The 20,213-nt window shown below is 42.8% G+C and overlaps 3 protein-coding genes across 5 annotated transcripts; 1 reads left to right on the forward strand and 2 right to left on the reverse strand.

Moving 5' to 3' along the window:
- The first annotated feature begins 2,035 nt into the window (after positions 1–2,035).
- Positions 2,036–9,216, forward strand: amigo1 (adhesion molecule with Ig-like domain 1). The gene is made up of 2 exons (XM_037478806.2): positions 2,036–3,015; positions 4,060–9,216. Exon 2 carries the CDS (start codon positions 4,160–4,162, stop codon positions 5,687–5,689), a length of 1,530 nt encoding a protein of 509 aa, XP_037334703.2. The 5' UTR covers positions 2,036–3,015; positions 4,060–4,159; the 3' UTR covers positions 5,690–9,216.
- A 654-nt stretch (positions 9,217–9,870) lies between these two features.
- On the reverse strand, positions 9,871–15,947 carry atxn7l2b (ataxin 7-like 2b). Of its 3 annotated transcripts, none has more exons than XM_037478803.2 (10): positions 15,592–15,705; positions 14,963–15,034; positions 14,541–14,871; positions 13,474–13,676; positions 13,186–13,268; positions 12,821–12,987; positions 12,129–12,309; positions 11,792–11,913; positions 10,461–11,060; positions 9,871–10,153 (listed from the first exon to the last, which is right to left on the reverse strand). In XM_037478803.2, the coding sequence occupies exons 1-10, from the start codon at positions 15,686–15,688 to the stop codon at positions 10,024–10,026; spliced, it is 1,986 nt and encodes a 661-aa protein (XP_037334700.2). In that variant the 5' UTR covers positions 15,689–15,705; the 3' UTR covers positions 9,871–10,023. The 3 variants fall into 3 exon arrangements, with proteins under 3 accessions (XP_037334700.2, XP_037334701.2, XP_037334702.2); XM_037478804.2 differs by having other exon boundaries at positions 9,872–10,153; positions 12,129–12,306; positions 15,592–15,947; XM_037478805.2 differs by having other exon boundaries at positions 10,015–10,273; positions 15,592–15,946.
- A 647-nt stretch (positions 15,948–16,594) lies between these two features.
- sypl2b (synaptophysin-like 2b) lies at positions 16,595–19,832 on the reverse strand. The gene is made up of 6 exons (XM_037478807.2): positions 19,471–19,832; positions 19,266–19,343; positions 18,620–18,738; positions 18,283–18,490; positions 17,762–17,953; positions 16,595–17,676 (listed from the first exon to the last, which is right to left on the reverse strand). Exons 1-6 carry the CDS (start codon positions 19,486–19,488, stop codon positions 17,554–17,556), a joined length of 738 nt encoding a protein of 245 aa, XP_037334704.2. The 5' UTR covers positions 19,489–19,832; the 3' UTR covers positions 16,595–17,553.
- Positions 19,833–20,213: the final 381 nt, after the last annotated feature.

Genomic DNA, 20,213 nt, shown 5'->3' on the forward strand with positions numbered 1-20,213 from the left:
ACAGATTAACAGTGTCTTTAACAAAAACTGTCCTATAGTGCTATAGTTGCTTGTATGATTAAACCAGATGTAAAATAATTACAAGCAGTTAACACATTATTGTCAGAAAATGAAGAATTAACTCATCTTGAAGCAGCTTTCATTGTGTTGCACCATTATCGTCATCATACAGTACCAGTCCAAGGTTTGGACTATGAGTATGAACAGTTCAATATTAAATGAGTAAATTTGCTTTTAAACTGTTATTTTTCAACGAAAAACAGCAAGTAAAGAGTAAAGAGTGGGACAGAAAGTTTGACGTTTACTTTCTGCTCAGGAAGCGATAAATGATTTTGATTTTTAATTATTTTTGCATCCAAAATTACACAGCAAAACAAAAGCAAAAGGCCGACCTGCTACCTTGCAAGCGTTCACACGGCAACCAACACACAGTGAAAAGAGAGCAAAAACACAGCAATGGGAGAGTGAATATTTACCCAACTGGTATGTGTTTGCTTTGTATCTGCTCGCCTTGCTACCTCTACTGCTAACAAATAAATCATATCAACCTAAAAAGTATTTTTTATAGCACTTGTTTACAAAAACAGCGATGGTGACTGTAGGTAAACACCTTTTCTCCGTTGTGTGCCACTTCATGGACGCAGCTGCCGGTGTAACGTGCACAGCCAGCATGGAGTCTAATTGCATCCAGTTGTGTCGTCATGTTGCTGTCGGCTCTGAAACAGGAGAGTGTGTGTGTGTTTACAGTGTGTTTATATGTCAGCAGAGAGGCCCGCTGGAGCACAGAAAGAGCCTGCTGAACGTAAGCATCATTTACACACGTGTAATCACAAGCGAATAATCCTCTCCGGCGAATTCAGCCAATAGCTTTCAGAATGCCAAATATCTCCTCGTGTGATGCTTTGTGAAATGTGATCTCCAGGGTGGATAGGGGCGGAGAGGCATCGCGTTCTTTTTTAATTGTTGCCAAGATCGAGACATCGATCGGTGCGAGAAACCCAATCGGAGCAGATGCACAGAGATAAACAAGAGAAGGAGAGCCACCCTTCGATATGCCAAGGAGCCGAAACCGTCCACGAAAGGCCGCAGACAGTTGCCAGGCAACACTTTCCCTATCACAGCAGGAAGAGCAGTCGAACATTAATCACTTTCAGTTACATCTCACCAGAGTCACAGTGCTATAGGGCCTCGACCCATACCTGGATTTCTTGGCATTGGCGGCCTGTTAAGAAAGACTCAAAATGAGTATTTTGTCACAATCATGTGACAAGAGAATGAATAATCATATGATCATATGAATCATGTGAATGAATATCATATCAGTACATTGTTCAATGTATAAAATGAACAATAACACTATTTTCACGTCTCGATCTAATTTAGAGAGTCTCACACATTCATATGTCTTATGGTGAAGTAATAATTCCATAGGACATTAAAACGATCCTGTGTACCCTGTTGCTGTAATATTAATGAATGAAATGATTTATGTTGTGGCGTTTTGAGTAAGAAGCTTCATCGGTGTTTAGCAGCTCATTGGCAATGCACGAGTTCTCACAGCTTTGTTGAAGCCAGGCTAGCTGCAGACGATTTGTGAATTAAGGAAAACCTGAAATAATGTGAAACGCAGCATGTGGGTGGATTCACTGGAGTAAAAGAAATGCCAAGGTTTTCCCCGCTCAGTCGGCACCGTGAACAGAACCATCACAAAAAAACCCACATAGACAGAACACATAAAAAACATAACATAAAAAAAACACATTAAGTGAGAACAGGACATGCAATGAGTAAATGTTATTGTTGGAAAGATAGACAAGCTATCCTAAAACAATATTCTAATTGAAATAAGATATACCAGTGCATGCTTCTAGTGAAAACTAGATTTTAGTAGTAACACAAGTAAAGTATCTTCTTTTATAAAGTACCTCAAAGAGTTAGTTGTTTTTTAGACAGTGCAGGCAGAAATACAGAGTGACTTAACTGCTGCTGAATTAGAAATGCATCATTGACTGACCACTTAAAATAATGATGGCGCTTTTCAGAACCGGCAGTGATGCGCTTAATCAGCTGCAGGTGTAAAGATGGACTGAGATGTACAAACGTGTGACTGCTGAGCATGAGCACATCCAGCCCCATGTTGGTGAAGTATATATTGTTTTCTTATTTTACCTGCAGGTATATTACAACGTGCAACGTTGCCTGGTCACAACAACGGGAATCACACATTAACAGAAATCGTTTTATTTGCGTCACCACGAGCTGACCACGAGACTGCAGCCGAGTATCAATATCACTAATAAGGACGGAGATGTAAACGTACATGACCCCCCGCAGCTAATCAGACACTACAATGGACAACGGATAACAGGGATCCGGGCCAGTCCAGCCCTCTCGCGTCTTTTCAGTGCGTCTCCGCAGCGCATCTCCGGTGCGGCCACTTCCAGTGAACAGCGCCTTCTTGGTTTGAGCGGCGCTTTCCTCCATAAAAAAACACGTCGATCCCCGCAGCGGGCCCGCGAGGAGCCACGGGGGGAGCTCTGGCGGCTTCGGGCCGCTCACTCCTAATGATCCCCATGGCTGCCGATGAGACCGGACGGGAGCCGGATCTGCTCGAGATGCGCCGATTCTCCGCAGAGGACGGACGTGCGTCGCTCTTTGTGCACAGCAACGTGCTCCGCTGAGAGCAGAGACAGCTGACCGTCGGTGGTAGTCAGCAGTTCAAAAAAAAAAAATAAGGACGCGCTTTGGCTTCTCTCCCCGGAATCTTTTTTTTGCGTGTTTTTTTTTTACCGGGTACTGAATGCTGCGTGAACCAGGGTTCTTTTGGCGAGGGTACCTCTAGGGAACACCCCACCTCCCTTTTAGACGCTGTTGTCCTCAACAGCAGACACACACACACACACACACACACGATTCAGACGGGGACTATTTGTCTGGAGCAACATCGTGACGTTATTTGTAAACAGACGAGGAGTATTTTTTTATTGAAATCCAGCATCGCGGCACCGATCGAAGGTAGGAGCATCTCTCGGTTTCCTTCTCCGGGCTCACGTTTCCATGTTGTGCTCGCTCGTTTCCGAGCAGGAATGGTGCAATGCAACGTTTGAAGAGCTCTCTCACAGACGGACAGGGACATGTCCGAATGCTCCATAACGTTAAAAAAAAAGTCACATTTGTGTGACTCCGTTGTTTATGTTTTAGTGGTTAAAACATTCTTTCAGCGTCCCTTAAAGCGTTTAAATGGAGCGAAGGGGACGGACGGAAATAATGGGAAGAGGAAGGAGAATCAATGCATGTCTTCCAGGAGAGTGAATGCACATGGTTTAGTGCGAGCACCGCGTTTGTGTGTGTGTGTGTGTGTGTGTGTGTGTGTGTGTGTGTGTGTGTGTGTGTGTGTGTGTGTGTGTGTGTGTGTGTGTGTGTGTGTGTGTGTGTGTGTGTGTTTTAAGGGAAGACGCGCTTTGTGCAGAGCGGCAGATTAAAGTTGTATTGTACGCAATAAATGCGCGAGGAGCCAAGTGGGGCAGTGGCTACTTACTGCATGTCCAGATGGGGGCAGAGGTGGTGAGGGGGGGGTATGGTCACTGTGGGCACACGAATACGTCATTATTTTAGACTCTTACTAGGGAAATATGTAGTCAGTCCATGCTGGGCATCCATTCAGACTGCGCTGCACTTCTTTATTGAGTACTCTCATGAATACAAGTACTTACAGCTAATGTTTGCCACTTCTTATTTATTATCTGACTGTCACACGGGTATTTTCATCTATTACAATGATGTTAAAAACAAGCATTTATGTTTGGTTAAAGGGATCATAATTTAACACGTTTAAAACTTGTGCTTACTGTTATTACTGTAGTAAACATACAGATGGCGGCATCAAAACAGGAGAATCTGTGGTTTGTTCTATTAGAATATTACTTGTATAATGTGGGAGTGATAGCAGGCGTCAAAGATTTACTGTACATTGTTGTACTGTTGGGATTTGAATGACATTCCCTTCTTTCTGTTTAATAATTACACATTTTTGTTGTCTCTGTTTCTGCTTTCTTCCAGCGTTCACTTAAAAATGCCTGGGAAATTCTCCAGCCGCTCTTCCGTGCTTTTCTCTGTGGGATCGTAGTGAACCTTTGTGGGATTTAGATCTACAGCTAGCATGTTGCAGCCTTCTACCAGAACGGGTGACGCCCCGCTGAAAACATTACCTCGTTGGAGTGAGCGTCCGGGATGGGTCCTCTCGCTCACCCTCTGTATGGCTTCTGCCCTCTGGCTTCCAGGGGCAGCGGCATCCACCCTAAACTGCCATAAGACATGCATCTGCGCCTCAAACATAGTGAGCTGCTCCAAGATGAATCTGACCACCGTCCCAACAGGTCTGCCACTCTACACCGCTGTGCTGGACCTCAGCTACAATGAGATAGAGCGTCTGCGATCCGAGTGGACCCCCGTCAAGCTCCTGAAGCTGCATAATCTCCTGCTCAGCCACAATGGTCTCCACTTCCTGTCATCGGAGGCCTTCCAAAACGTGAAGCAACTGCGTTACCTGGATCTGTCCTCCAACAACCTGCAGCTGCTGGATGAGTTCATCTTTGAGCCTTTGGTCAACCTGGAGGTCCTCTTGCTGTACAATAACCAAGTTTCCCAAATCGACCGCTCTGCCTTTCTCGGCATGATCAACCTACAGAAGCTCTACCTGAGCAAGAACCAAATCTCACGCTTCCCCATGGAGCTGGTCAAGGAAAAGTCCCGCCTGGAGAAACTTAGTCTTCTGGATGTGTCCTCTAACAAGATCAAGACGTTACCCATTGATGAGCTCCGGGCGCTGCCTGCCTGGATAAAAAATGGCCTCTACTTCCACAATAACCCTGTGCTGTGTCACTGTGATCTCTACACACTCCTCGCCCATTGGTACATTCGAAAGCTGAACTCCGCTATGGACTTCAAAGACGACTACACCTGTATTCTGGCTGGCCCGCAAAAAAACAAAGTGGGCGTTTTCGATCTCAGCGGTGACAGTATGAACTGCAGCACATTCAAGGAGGCAGATGAAGAGGCCTTTTTGGAGCAGAGGTTGATACTTGCTTGTGACACCAAACGCAGGGGTATGTTAAAAACCTGGTTAATGCCTGGTAATGTGGTGGTGACAGCAGGAAGCAACCAGACTGCCAAAGTATTGCCAGATGGAAATCTGCAGATTAACCCAGTGAGGAACGAGGACTCCGGGACCTACACTTGCTTGGCCATGAGCGAGGCCATCAATGAGACCATCTACGTGGTGCTGAAGGTTCACAACTTCACCATGCATGGTGGCGGTGATAGCCTGAACACAGCCTACACCACCTTGGTGGGCTGTCTGGCCAGTGTGGTGCTCGTGCTCATGTATCTTTACTTGACCCCGTGTCGCTGCTTCTGCTGCCCCAATAAAGGTAAGGCTCCAGGTGATGACAGCATCCACTCGTCCATGCTCAGCGTGACGCCGACTCACGAGGACCCGGCGCTGAACAGGCACGTGGCCTTCATCGACTCCAAGGACCTGCAGGGCCAGAACGGCAAGCTGAACCCCAGTGGGGATGACGAGGACGACGATCTGGATGCAGAGGCTGGTTCTCTTATGAAGGGGAAGAGGAAGAAGTCAGTAGCAGAGTCCATCAGCTCCGTCTTCTCTGACACTCCAATGGTGGTCTGAGATGAGGCCGACAAAGACTGGATGTTCATGGTACAGCGCGGGCCATGTTTTAGATGACGTAAACTGTGACCTTGTGGGAGGATAAGAAGAAAGGAAGTCCATCTATAGCTGTCGGCAAGTGGAAAGAAGGATCTCGAAGGGAGTAAAAAAACAAAGAAATTCTTGTTTCCCACAAGGACAATATGCAGGACCTTTCCAGCATATTAATCTGTAGCACTTAATATTCATACTGTGAAGGAATGGCAGTGTACATGACCCGAGGGAACAACTCAAGTCTTATGACAGTAAAACAAAGACAATTTATTGTTGGTATCAGCACTCAGGAAGTGATCCATTAAAACGTTAAATTGTGGAAAATACATATGATACACATGGGTTGAAATGAGGTTTATATTCAAACCATGGCCGGCTCATGATTATATTTATTACATGGACTAGAATTGATTAATCTTAATTAAGCATCAAAGCATAGATACATGTGCTCCTCCTCTATCAACACGGGGCTAGAGACTTAGACAGGCTGCCAGGCCGCCAATACATCTGTCGTTAACCTTGAGTCATCTGTAGAGAAACAGCATGTCATCAACACTCATTATGTGAGTTCTCAGGCTGAACTTTTTTAATGGGATGAAGAAAATGCGCATTGAGAAAGCAGTAGTACAAACATTATATTAAAAGGCCATCGCAGGTTATTTCCATTCTACATAATACTGAGTTAAGCTCAGATATATCTTATGGGTCCGATCATATCCATAGCTGTGTATTGTGTTAAAGGAGAAATCCAAAAACAGAGATCAATTTAAAAATAGGTATGGTATAAAATAGTTTACCAGCTTGAGGATGAACATGGTTTATGAATGAACCATAGATAAGTAGACTTAATTACTGCACATCTACAGTATGACCCCAAAAGATGCCTTACTCAATTAAAAACATGGCACACAGCCAATGGACACACGTTAAATATTAGCGTGGAATTGTTTTGTCTTGAATGATAATCCACATATATTCCTGCATGCAGAGCGGTACCGTGGTCCTTTAAGCAGGCTAATACACTGAGCTGCCACATCTGGAGCTGACTCTTCCTCTTGGCCAAGTTAAATCATTTGTTTCACTCAGTCACACTAGCAGGAAGTTAAAGACCAGGTTAAAAGCTGCCAGCTTGAGTTCATATGAATCAGTTTTATATGTAAAATGGGCACCTTACACAGAACATAAACCTGAGTGTATTCATATGCGACAAATTATGTAGTAGATTTCAATATTTTGCTTGTATGGACGATGACAAGTGTCCCGCTGTCTTCTCCTGTGGTAGGTACGCTGTGTCAGCAGGTAAACAGAGTCAAGAAGTATGTTGATGAGGCTGTACATATTTGACAGGACAGAGCTGACTTTAGAGTTTGAAGCTTCTGTCAGAAGTTAAATTATGCTGTGCATATTTTCGTCAAGGTTGGAAACAGGCATAATCAAGAAAGGGTGATTTTAATATACGGTGCAGTTAGTGTCGTAATACAACAAGGCTAGCTGGGAGTAAATGCTAATGGCATCTTCTGATTACCATGCCTTTGTGTCTTGTGAGGAGCAGGTGATAGGTGTGTTACATCATGAGTCAAAGCAACACAAAGCCGTTATCTCTGGCTCCCTGCACACTGACAGCATCAATTCAGCCCAGATGTGTTTGCCTTTTTGTGTGTACCTCTGTCATTACAGGACTGCCCTCACTTTAGATGATAAGCATTCACTCAAACAGGCAATGGAAGTGATTCCCTTTAAGTAGTCTTAAATGATGGTTGGGAGGGAAACGCCTGGAGCTTTCTCTCAACATTTGCTCTGCCACTGAGTCTAGTGGTTTCCTTTCAAGTAAGAACTTTGGAAAGAATTTATTGCTCAATGCTGGTTGATTTTAAACGTAAACACAACACTACATGTACAAATAGATGTGTATGTAAAATCCCATACATCTAGCCAAATGTCCTTATAGCTCTCAAATGTACACTTTTCTAACCAAAATGTAGGTTATATTCACAGTTGCAGGGTGCAACGCAGCATCATTTTGTGTGGGTGGGACGAGGAAGTCACACTTTCCAGGGAGGTGGTGTGTTAACCATTCCACTCTCGCACACTCACTACCAGGTGTAAAAACACGAAGCCACATTTAGCACTATATACTGCTGGATTATTAGAACCTACTTAATGGGGGTTGCAGAATAGAATATGGTAATAAGGTATGCTAATATGCTCCAAAGTAACCCAATATCAATCGAGTTAATTCTGGCCTAGTTGCCACTCGTAATAAAGGTTTCACATCTGTACAGAGAAAAACTAAGTGCTATTGCAAAGGTCCTAACATAAGAGTAGAAGGGTAGCTTTACTTGTCTCCAAAGCAAATCTGCTTTCCTATATATATATATATATATATATATAAATATATATACGGTATATATAGATATATATGTATTAAGACTTTTCTTGTACTGCTATGTTCTACTGGTGTAATGACTGGATTCGTGGATAACCGGATGTCATTTTGCATCACGTGTGCCGCTGTGCTACTGTTAGTCGTTTCTACATTCAAGTCTTACCATAAATGTTGATTTTTTTTTTGTTGGCAGAGTGGGTTTTAATTTTTTATGACATAGGATGTATATTACACTTGACAATATGGTCAAATATTTATTGAACATGTATGAAAAACGTTGGAGTGCCGGTTTTAAAATCATCGATACACCCTAATGGGCAGTGAGCATGTAGCCACCAGTTATTCTCAGTCAGTGTCGTAAAGCCATAAGGAATTAAGGGGATTGCTTCATCAGATTGGTGGCTGTATCAGGTAACATATTGAGATCTCACATGGATAGCCTACAATTATTGAAGAATAACATTTTTCTGTCTCTAAGTCAAAGAATATTTTTTATAAAAACTGGGGAGGAAATCAAGAGACTTCTCCACCAAGGAATTCCTGTAACACAATGGGTTCCGAATGGATTAATGAATCTTCTCAGGACTATGTCGTTTTTAATTTCTAGTTTGTTATGATGCACAATGTTTTCACACTTGCGACATCAATAATACAAAAACTTAGATTGTGGATCTGTGTAGTTCACAGGCCTTTTGCTTTCTGCCGTAATGGTATATTTACTGTCCACTTCATTAAGGGAAGGCTGAGTGGTCTCTGCCAAATACACATCTATCACCTTTCATCTGGCGTTATGTAGTAGCAATTATGGAAACGTCCTTGAGGTGATCCAGCTAAAAGCTCTCTGCTTGAAATGTGTGCAGCTATGAGTGACCACGGGGAAAAGAACAGAGCTTTTAACAGCATTTCAAGCTCAGAGTTTATTGATTACCGCCCTCAAAGATGAGCTGGAAGGTCCCTGCCATAATATCTGAAAGGTCCTGTGGCTAAAGTGGAATGGCTTTGCATGGTTTGCTTAAGAGCTTCTCTGACAGCAGGATAGGTGCAACCTAGTAGACATTAATGATAAAGAAGATGTCATTTGACTTAATAAAAAAGATCAAGATATTCACATTGTGCTGGTTCCATTTTTACTGTTTTTCTTACTGTTTCTAAAAATCATCTGTGACATATTCCTATGTTTGTGTTGCATGAGGCAGATATCTAATGTACTATGACTAATGTAGACTCAGTAAATATAGAGCAGCCATTGGGGCTTACGAGACACAAAAGCATGTATTCCCTTAATAACTAACTGTATGGCCAATCTCATTTACAAAGATGTGTATAAAGTAAGTTATATACATCCATTTTTAATTAATGGAGTAATTTCACCCATAATAACATACTAAAAAGATTTATATAAAGTGTGTGCTTACATAACTTGCAGGAAATGGATAAAGGTTCATCATGCTGCTTTTTTCAGAGTAGAAACATTGATAGCTTAACGGCATCTAGTGGTAAATGTAGGTAGTGCACTATTGAATGTAAATAATGACATTAACGGGACACATCTCAACCATTTGACAAATACTTTTATAAGTAGAAGTATAGTTAGTTTTATATAAATGTACAATGAGTCAACAAATACAAGTTTGGAAAACTAAAATGTTGACTGTGTCAGTCCACGTGAGTGATATATACATATATATATATATATATATATGCACACTTTAAACAGTATATACATACAGTGTATACTGTATGTGTATTATGATTATTCACAAGTATACTAAACCTAAAAAACGTGCATTTTGACCATCTCCAATGGTCTATTGGTACAGAAGACACAGGACAAGGAGGATTCAAGAATTGTTTACTTTTTTGCCATGATATCACTTTTCATTTTAGCAGCATGACAAAGTAGTTTGAGGTATTTTCACAGTATTACACAAGTAACAAACAGACATTTAGTCACGTAGAAAAATAGGCTGTTTGCAAAAATATATACATATGGTAACATGCAGACCAATATTATTCCTGATGTCTGTGCATAAAAAGGGGAAGACCTAAATATTTGTGGACAAAAACATAGAGAGAGAGACACACACACACACACACACACACGCACACGCGCACACACGCACACACACACACACGTGTTTTTAAAAGGCTGGCTTATTTATTGCCTGTGACGATAAGAGATAAACAACATCGGTCATCTATAAATGTATTAATTATTGATTAAAACGAAAATCCAGCTCAGATCAAGAATATGTCCAGTGCCACTGCCATTCATATGGTTTTAGGCTTTAAGGTCACTAATCATTGATAGTATGCGACCTGCAGCATGCCACAGCTAGCTAGTCTACTCACTTTTCAGGGGTTGGATCTTTTCTCCAGGCCCAAAGCGTGCGCGTCCCCGTTATTCTTTCCATCTTCTCTCCTCTCTGGGGAGGGGAGGACAAGCGTTGACACTTGGTTCTGGAGCCAAGGGGCTGAGATTCACTGCCGTCTTTGCGCTTTTGGGCAGGACCTCTCTGGTCGTAGCCCACCACCTTCTGCTGAATCCCCAGAGGCCTCCCTCGGCTGCGGGGGGCGTGGAGAGGAAGGCATGGCTTCTTTTTGCGTGAGAAGGTGCCATTCACTGTTCCTTGAAGGGAAGGGAGATGTGGCTGGCCCTTCTCATTTAGCACGGGACCCCTGATATATTTGGAGGCTTTTTCCTCACCGATGTGAACAACTTTCTGTGCTGCACTTGCATCCTGCATAAATCTCACAGATGTGGTGGAAGACGGCGGTTTGGTACTCTGTGTGTTGTGCTGACTGGTTTTGGTTTCCAGTGGTCCAAGTGAGGTAGATTTGAGGCTGAGGGAGACTGTCGATTTGGTGGGTGTGGCAGTCCTGACAGGTGATCCCACGGTGGCATGTGTGACATGGCAGGACCGGAGACCTGACGATACTTGAGGCATTTTCCTGTAAGTTAGAGCAAAAACATGAAGCACATTGCCACTCCTGTTTTTCATAGAAATGAAAAAGACAGCAAGAGATAAAAGACAGTTCTGGTGTCAATTGTGTCTTGACAAAAATGACAAAAATATGGGTCAGCAAAAGAGCATTCTATCGTCGGGAAATGAATGTGACAACACTTGGGTAAGAGCAAGAACCTGGACTGAACACCAACCTATAACCTGTGAAATTAGATAAACCAGTAAGTTGAGTTTTGAGGGCTGCTCAGCAGACTCCTGGACCAATAGACCAGTTTGGCTAAAATATCCTAAAAGTGGATATTAGCACTTCCCCTGATCTGGTTTAGGTGCATGAACAGCAGCCTAATTTTAAAAAAAACGAACATCCTGTGGCGGATCCTCTTGTATGTAAGCTAACATCCCAGTGATTAAGTCTGCATAACTGAAATCATAACTGAATTCCGGTAACACAGTTTAAGCGGGCAAATTCACTAAGGTCTCTGATAATGACTTGGAAAAAATGGCAATCAATCCTTTTCATCGTCTTCAGATCTTTTATAAGAACACCAGATCAGTGTCAAGGTCTGTTTTCTCATCAGATAACTCAATTCAATTATAATTTGAGCTTTTTACACTGAATCATGGCAAGCCATCTCCACACTCACTGAGCAACTCTTCCCTTCACCTTGTCATGTATAAATAGGTGACATTTCTACAATTTAGCGAAGTGATACTCACTTCCACAAGTGTGTGCTGACATGGCGTTCCAACATGGCCCCGAGGGCAAACCGCAGATGGTGCCATCGGCGGTTGAAGGTGAAGATGCTGCAGCCTAACGTGCGGCATCCAAAAGTGCATAGCTAAAGAAACCAGAAACAGAAATCATACAGACGGAGTTATGCGTCATTTTGAGAGGTGGGAACAGTCAGTTTACAAATAGTATCCACTCCTTTCTTTCTAAAGGGAAACTAAATCAGCGTAGGTTTTTTTTTTTTTCACTGTAAATTTCGACACTCTATAATACAGTAGTATAAAACTTACTACTTTTGCAATGAACTACTATTTCTGCACTCACCCCGAGAGGTTTGGGGTGCCAGGGTGTGGCCGACAGGTCTACGGCTTCCTGCTGCCTCCCGTCGTCACTCTCCTCCCCTGAAACCATGCTCCTGCTGAAGGGAATTTGAGGCTGTGCCTCCACTTCCGCCGAGCTTTCACCTTCCGCCTCTGGAATGCTTTCTGATGGGACTCCGGACCTGCTTTGAAGGCAAAATAGATTACAACCAGCTGTGCCGTGAACGTATTTTACGATGTACTGCATCAGCGTGACGCGTGTAACTGGAGGATTTCCCCAGAGGACTCAGCCCATACAGAGGGACAGCTGTTACGACAAGCAGATGTGTCAGTGTGCAGTAATTGACAGTAATTATAGACTCTGTCTATTAGCTTATTTTAAGAGCTTTTCTTACATTTTCCTGCCTACTGACCCTTTGACCCCGTCACATCACCTCACTCGCTCTAGTGTTCCTGATCGTGCGCAGCCTAAACTGACACAGGGTGCACATGGCAACCATCCTGCAGACGCAGTGCAAGAATATATCGGGCCTAAGTATGTCTTTATTGTGTTAGGCCTTAGTGTCATTGTGCTCCTCTTTATCCCAACCTGCAATTTTTAGAACTTATTCAACTCCCAAAACAATTTGTTCTGAGGATTTTTGGTTAATCAAATTAAATGTACTTTTACGGAGAAAAAAAACACATATTTCACACCTGAGAATGCTGTTAGAAGTTATACTAGTCTGAAGTGGCTGTTGTTGCTCGTTGACAAGAAGCTGCTCCGTATCTCCATCTGCAGAAGGCGTTTTCTGCTCCTCTGTCAGTTGATCAAAGGTCTTAGTCCTTCCCAAAGCTTTCTGCTGCTGGTGGATAGAATCCGTCTGCGTAGAGAAAACAGGGGTGAAAAATACGCCACACCAAGCTATGATAATCAGATAAAAGATCTTCTATGTTCCTGTATCAAGTGACAAATACAACTTCCAAGACAAAATACTTCTATCTCTGTTCACAACGAACACCAGTAAAGACACTGGAAACAATATTAGACAGAAGGCCTTGACAAGGCATCAAGAGTTTACGTTGCATATAAGCTCCTGGCTACACAGCTCCTTCCTCTCTGGATCCAGAACCCCACACGGTTTGTTCAGGTCACACTTTTTCTCTGTGGTGAAGAAAGCAAACACAGTAGTTAGTTAAGCAACACAGAAGGTCAACCCGATGCACTTATTATTATTATACAATCTAATTGCTGTATCCACTATAACCGCGCTAATACACTACATTTTTGATGGACCTTGACAGTCGGAGGCAGAGAAGCAGTCGAGGAAGAAAAAACACATGTTGTATATATATATCAGCGGACTTACTACTGATGTTTTTGTAAGTCCGGCTGTAGGTTCTCGTTCTCCGCAGAGGACCACGAGACCCGCGGGACTGCGAAGCTGTGGGCTTCTGCACTGAGGGCAATTCGGCTCCTGAGTGCCGTGGAGGGACGTTGGAGCAAGGCGTGGAGGACGAGTGGTGTGGGAGGGGAGACTTCTCGTGGGGAAACTTTTCCACTGAACAAGAACTGCAGAATAAGGAAAATAGAGATGAAAACTTAAGAGATGTATGTAATAGAGGCTCGGAATTTAGATATATGTAACTGCATTTAGGTTCATGACAGATCCAAATTAGATAAAAGACCGTCTAATTTGGGAGCATATTGCAAAACATCTTGTATGTGAAACGTAGTACTTTTTGACATGAATTCTTCAATGCTCTGCAAACAGTTATTGACATATTGAACATAATTAAGAGCTATTGCATTTATTCAGATTCTGTGATACAGCGGGTGAAATAAGTATTGAACACGTCACCATTTTTCTCAGTAAATATATTTCCAAAGAGCTATTGACATGCAATGTTGGTAACAACCAAAGTAATACATACATACAAAGAAACCAAAATATAGAAGTTCAGAAATAAAGTTATTCGTAATAACGTGAAATGACACAGGGAAAAAGTATTGAACACTGATATTTATTCAATACCAAAGCGTTTGTTGGTAATGACAGCTTCAACCTCCTGTTTGGAGAAACTAGTCGCATGCATTGCTCTGGTGTGATTTTGGCCCATTTTTCCACTAAAATCTTCCTTGTTTTGGTTTCTTTGTATGTATGTATTACTTGGGTTGTTGCCAACATCTGGTGAACGTTTCATGTCAATAGCTCCTTTGGAAATACATTTACTGAGAAAAATGGTGACGTGTTCAATACTTATTTCAACTGTTGTATGTGCTTCTGTTTCAGCCACATCGGTCCTCCTAGAGCTTTAGTTCGATTCAATACGGCAAACGGGGAAAAAGGTAACTCAGTTAAGCTTCTTCTAAATCAGATAATTCATATTCCATCTATTGCTATGACATTTTTAAAAATGAAGTTGTACACAGTACCTCACTGCGTCCTGCTGGGCCTTGCCAGGCCTGTGCTGGTGCACCGGGGCTGCAGCTGCTGTGGAGGAGGAGGAGGATGGGACACTGGCTTCATGACATCTGCCATCTTTCCGCCTCTCTCTAGAGGAGGTGTGATTTGCTGGAGTGCGTGCAGGACAACGGCGCTGCTGGGAAGCTGAAGCAGGAGACTGTCCACGCATCTTAGGGAGAGGACCGTGCCGCCTCTCACAGTGCTTCTCAAAGGCTTGAGGCTTCACCACCTGGCCGCAGTGGCTGCACATCACCAGATAGATGTCGTCGTGTGCTGGGCAGTGCCCAAATGTGTGCATATCTATGGAGGGGAGCAGAGGAGTCACAGTGATGAACCTGAAGATTGATTGGACACTTGATTGCACTAGGATTGACTGAGGGTCACGTGTCACCTTCTTTCTTGAGGGTCATGGTCTCAGGGGGGTTTCTGACATGCTTGCCACTGTCGTCGACATTAGACCCAGCTGCATGAAAAGGCAAATAAACATTCAGGGGGACATGTTTTGCAGCATAGACTGGTTTGCCAATGTGAGCGGGTAGCTTTGAGGAGGACAACCCGGAACAAGTGGCTCCAATGAGTTTTTAAGCAATGTCCTGAGCGGGTGAATCGATGTTATCTAGAAGAAATTCCCTTCTCGTGACCTCCCGTTTCACGCATCGACTGGTGCAGTCGGTTTGGCTGTAAGCGAAACGGACAACTCCTACTTAAGCAGTGTTCTTGTTCAGTGACAGTAGCTCGCAGGCTAACACTGCCACTAAATGCACCTGTGCACAGGTAGTGTGTGCGCCTTTTATTCAGAGGGTTTTATCCCTACATGACCAAATGCATGAAAACTATTATTTTAATGTATCCTTTTGCGAGTTAACGTTCCATAGCCAGCTTACCCTGCACTAGGACCCAGTGTGTCTTTTGTTTGGGTCACGCTTTATGCCGCTATGTGAACGTAACAACACGTAAATCACAGGACCCGGGCGATGTGACGTCATGAACGCCAGGTTCGGGGCAGGGGGTGCGACTCACCGTCAGATGGTAAAATATTCACTCTTTCTACCCAACAACTCCAGTTTAATCCGACAAAATCGTCGAGATTAGGATTTCGCCGATCCAAAGCGGCCATTGCTGCTCTTGCGCGCTCACGAGGTGATGCCGTCAGTTCACGCGCATCAACACCGCGTCACCCAAGCTCGCGGCCGCGATATTCTGGTCACGTAAGTGAGGCCAAGATAACCACCCAGGGAGAAGATATTTGTATTGACACATTTGTTACATCTTCATTTACAGCTTCAGCCTTCATATTGATTTAACTTTGTTTTATAACTAACCGAATAAATGCACCACAAGAGCCACTGATACATTTCTGATCAAACATTTAACGTGGATATAGATTGTAAACACAAGCAGACATACACACACACACACACACACATATATGTATATGTATACATATATATATATATATATGTATATATATATAATTTAAGGATTGTTATTCATGTTTAATTTTCTTGTAAATAAAAGTATACATACAAGTAGAAAATATGTGTATATGATGTGTGTATTACATCTTCTCAACCAAAAATACCTTGCGCTAGTTACGGGGTGCATGGCTGAAAGATATTTCACAAAGGGTTCAGAACGATTTATCAAATGATAAAAAGGTTCAACAAATATTCATCACGTTTTCAGTATTAGGAATTCACATGATTGATTGATTCACTAACTAACGCCTTGACTGGAAGGATGAGGACCGGGAGTCTCATTCAAAGGCCTGTGTATGAGAAGATACTCATGCTGTCAGTTAATAATGATAATAGCAGAGAGAGAGAGAAGTATCCTTCTGCCACCTAGTGAGTGTCAAACTGTATTGCTTGACAACCTCCCCATTCTTGCTGAATCCTGCCTGATGAGCATAAATAAAATCTAAACGTGTGAGAAGTGCAAGATATTATTCTCCTGTCTGATAAAAACATTACATGCGTGTGTGTGTGTTCCCACTAGATAAAGCAAGCTGGTGTAAAATCAGACAAGTTCAGCTCATCTTTTTAATGATGCAGGGCATTTCATGCCCACTTCTTCCTGAAATGAACACAAACTGCAGTTTCATCGATTTGACACTTGTATAAATACACAGTTGTGGAAAAAGCTAGAAACTGAATAAAGCAAGGCTATATCCAAGTAGGAATCAGAATGATGGCAATAATACAGTAAAGAGCTCATCTTACAATAATGGCAAAGCCAGGCAATAGCATTTAACACAAGCTATAGAATCAATTAAAAATTGGCTTTAAAATACTGTAGGACCTTGCTGGGATATTAAAAATAAAAAACAAAGAATCCAAGAAAAAGATTTAAGTTATGCAGAATTTCTTATCCAACAGTCAGTCAAACGTAAAAAATAAAGAAGCAAACATGCTGTTAGTATTAACAAAGTATTTTAAACTAACGGTGAATGAAACCTTTCATAGTGAGACGATTACACTAAAAAGTTTAAATGAAATTGCTTTTTTCCTATTAGAAATAATCTCATAATGGCAACTGGAATATTCAACAACTATTTAACATAAATACATTTCAACTACATGTTTTGATACCTACTGCATGTTTTAGGTGTGGGCAAATACGGATTGATTTAGTCCAGACCAGTGTTCGAAAGGACTGCATTTAGTGATAAAATTTGTTAGCTATATTGTATTTTTTTCAAAGAGAATGTTGATTTGGATTTTTCTGGAAAAAGGATGCGCTGTTCACATCTGCAATACCATTTTAGAATGCAGGGCACTTTGCTTTGGGTACAAATGTTTTAAAAGATGCAATCTATGACTGCCAAGTTTATTTAAGAAAACACAGCCCTAAAAACAATACAAAAAAGAAAGGAATATCTTGAAAAAGGATATTTGGAAATGTATACCTTGTAATCTACAACATGGGAACAATTGTTAGCAAAAAGACTCATTCAATTTTGAATGTGAAGAAGCTGCACGTTTAGGATGGCCCGACTCCCTCCTCCACATGTGCAGGCGGGCTGGCTGACTTGTGGAAAGGAGTTTCCTTGTAAATGAACCAGCAACTGCCGCCCCACAGGATGAGGTTGAGAAAACCAAAAATCTACCAAAGAAAATGCAATAAATCAAATATCCAAAGCTTTTGTGCACACAATTTCGGAAAAATATCAAAGTTCCATACAACTTACCACAGAGGAGTTTAGTCGGCCCATGTGAGGGAAGGCACCTGGGCTGCACTTGTTGTTAATATCCCCGCACACCTGAAGAAGAGCTACAATGTTTGCAGGACTGGTGGCCCTCTTTACATCGGTCAATCCCTGAGCCCAGGCGGAGGAGGACGACAACCACAAGACGGCCATGGCGAGAGTCACCAACAGGTCCTTGAAGAAGGAACATTATCAGTTTGAAACGAAACACAGCGCTAGCTTTTACTCAAACAGCTATCTTGAAGTGCACTACCCAGTGTTGTACGTCCCTTAGTTGCTTGGGAACCAAAGCCCTTCCTTCGGTTTCATTTACACAACTCTGTTAAGTGCACTTTCTCTGACCTCCAGTTGGATACCAGGAGGAAGTCAGATACAAAACTTTACATACAAAGAAATATTAATATTGATGAACCGCTGATTTAGGTTTGACTACTAAATTCTCACAACAGCTCAGAGGAAATGCATGTTAAGTGCTCCTTAAAAAAAAAAATTAAAAAACTTACCACAGTGGGGCCACGACCAGATTCTCTGTACAAGGGTTGGTAGCACAAGTAGAGGACTAGCGCCGCAGTGGCGTAGAGAAAGGACAACACTCCAATGCAGACGTAAAACTGTGCAGAGGAGCTATAGTTCCCCATCAGGAAGAACTCAGTAGTAGAGGCAGATTGATTGAGTTTGCAGTCAGGAACATGATAGGAATGCTGCATCAACCTGTGCAAAACACAGATATGAATAGAGGATTATGAAAACCCTATAAGTAAACACACTCCCTTTCCATATGCTGGTTCTTCACTGTAAAGGACTGTGAGACTATTTGCTCTCACACACACACACACAGACCTGAATGGGTAGTTAAAGTCTGCCAGGATTTCTTGACTGGCATTTCCACGACACTGGACGTTGATGCTGGTGGTGCCGCTGTAACCTCCAGTCGTAGCAAAGGCAAAGATGGCAAACACCTGCAGGTGCAGACACAAGATAAGATGTTGAACGTCTGCATGCAAGTGCTTTTGCACACTTCCCTTTTCACAGGAAGTTGTCTTAATCATCGGAAGCCACCACTGTGAATGGTGTTCATAGCAGAAGTTTCGTCATTTTAAGAGCGTTGCACCGAAATGTTTTATCTGGGAGGGGGAAACACACCACACACACAATTTTGTATTGTTATTAGGCTGGAAATATTTGTAGTAGTTAATATGTGTATAAAAAGCATTCCCCTACAGGTGCTACGGTGAACATGCTAACACGCGTGCTCTTGTACTGCGCCTCAGTTTGTGGTTAGCGGACATGTTGGCGTAACGTGACGCATGTGGACGCGGACTGACGCAGACGTCTCTTAAGAAACGGTGTTGACAGCCCAACGGCTGAGGGTCATCCCCTCAGCGGGTCACGAGACAGGCGACGTAATGCATCTTCATGGGATCCCAGCTACCAGGGACGCGCAGCTCGTGACTCGTCGGACGGGCCGCTCGACGCTCAACGTTACCCATTGAAGCAGGCGGATGAACGCCAGCGGTTCCTTCAGGGGTCCCAGGTCAACGTTGAATCCCGCGGACAGCACTTTCTAGTGGCACAACACACACGCGACGTGAGGAAGAAGCAGCCGCTACACAGCGGAAGAATTGACACAAGTAGTAGTAGCAAAAGTTTGCGCCATTTAACGCGCTCAACGTTTCTGTCGGCGCTGTTACCTGGGCGACGGAATCCATAGCGTGTCGGGAGATCAATAACCTTAGGTAGCTTTAGTCTGCCTCCTTTCCTCGGTGTTTGGCTCTCTCTAGCTGTCGCTTCCCTCTCTCTCGCTCGCCCACTCTCTCTCTCTCTCTCTGACTCAAACTTTTCTCCAACTTCAGCGAGCCGTTGAGGACATCACGTGATCACTGACTTCCATGCGTCGAAAGGGGCGCTGCTGGGACACAGTGGACTAACGTTAAGTGGACTAAGTGGTCACAGGGGAGAAGGAATTGGGTTTAAACTTGGATCTTATTTCTGTAAATATATACACGTGTGTCTTTGTTAATTTCCTGTAACACCAAATAGCAGCTATATTATTTCAGTGTACAACCAGGAGAGCAAAGGCTTGTTTGTTTTATAAAATGTCAGTTCCTGAATATTTAAGAACCTTTTTCTGTCTTAAGAAACAAATTCAGCGTAGATGTTAATATCATTGTTGAATCAAATTTTAGAATAAAAATGTTAATATTCCCCCTGCATTAATGTATGAAGGGTGTTTAAAATGCTCCAAAGTGCATAATGAAAGCACTTTAATGCCGATTTACTTTTCACTCAGTTGCAATTTCCAGAGACAATACCTGAAATTTACGAAACCAACCCTTTATAGACAAAGCCCGCCTTGTGTTTGCCAGGACGCTCCTGTGTGCTGAGCTGATCGACACACAAAACAGAGAATTACCTCTGTTTGGGTCTAAAGAAA

This window comes from Pungitius pungitius, chromosome 1 (assembly GCF_949316345.1).
Source record: "Pungitius pungitius chromosome 1, fPunPun2.1, whole genome shotgun sequence".
NCBI lineage: Eukaryota > Metazoa > Chordata > Actinopteri > Perciformes > Gasterosteidae > Pungitius > Pungitius pungitius.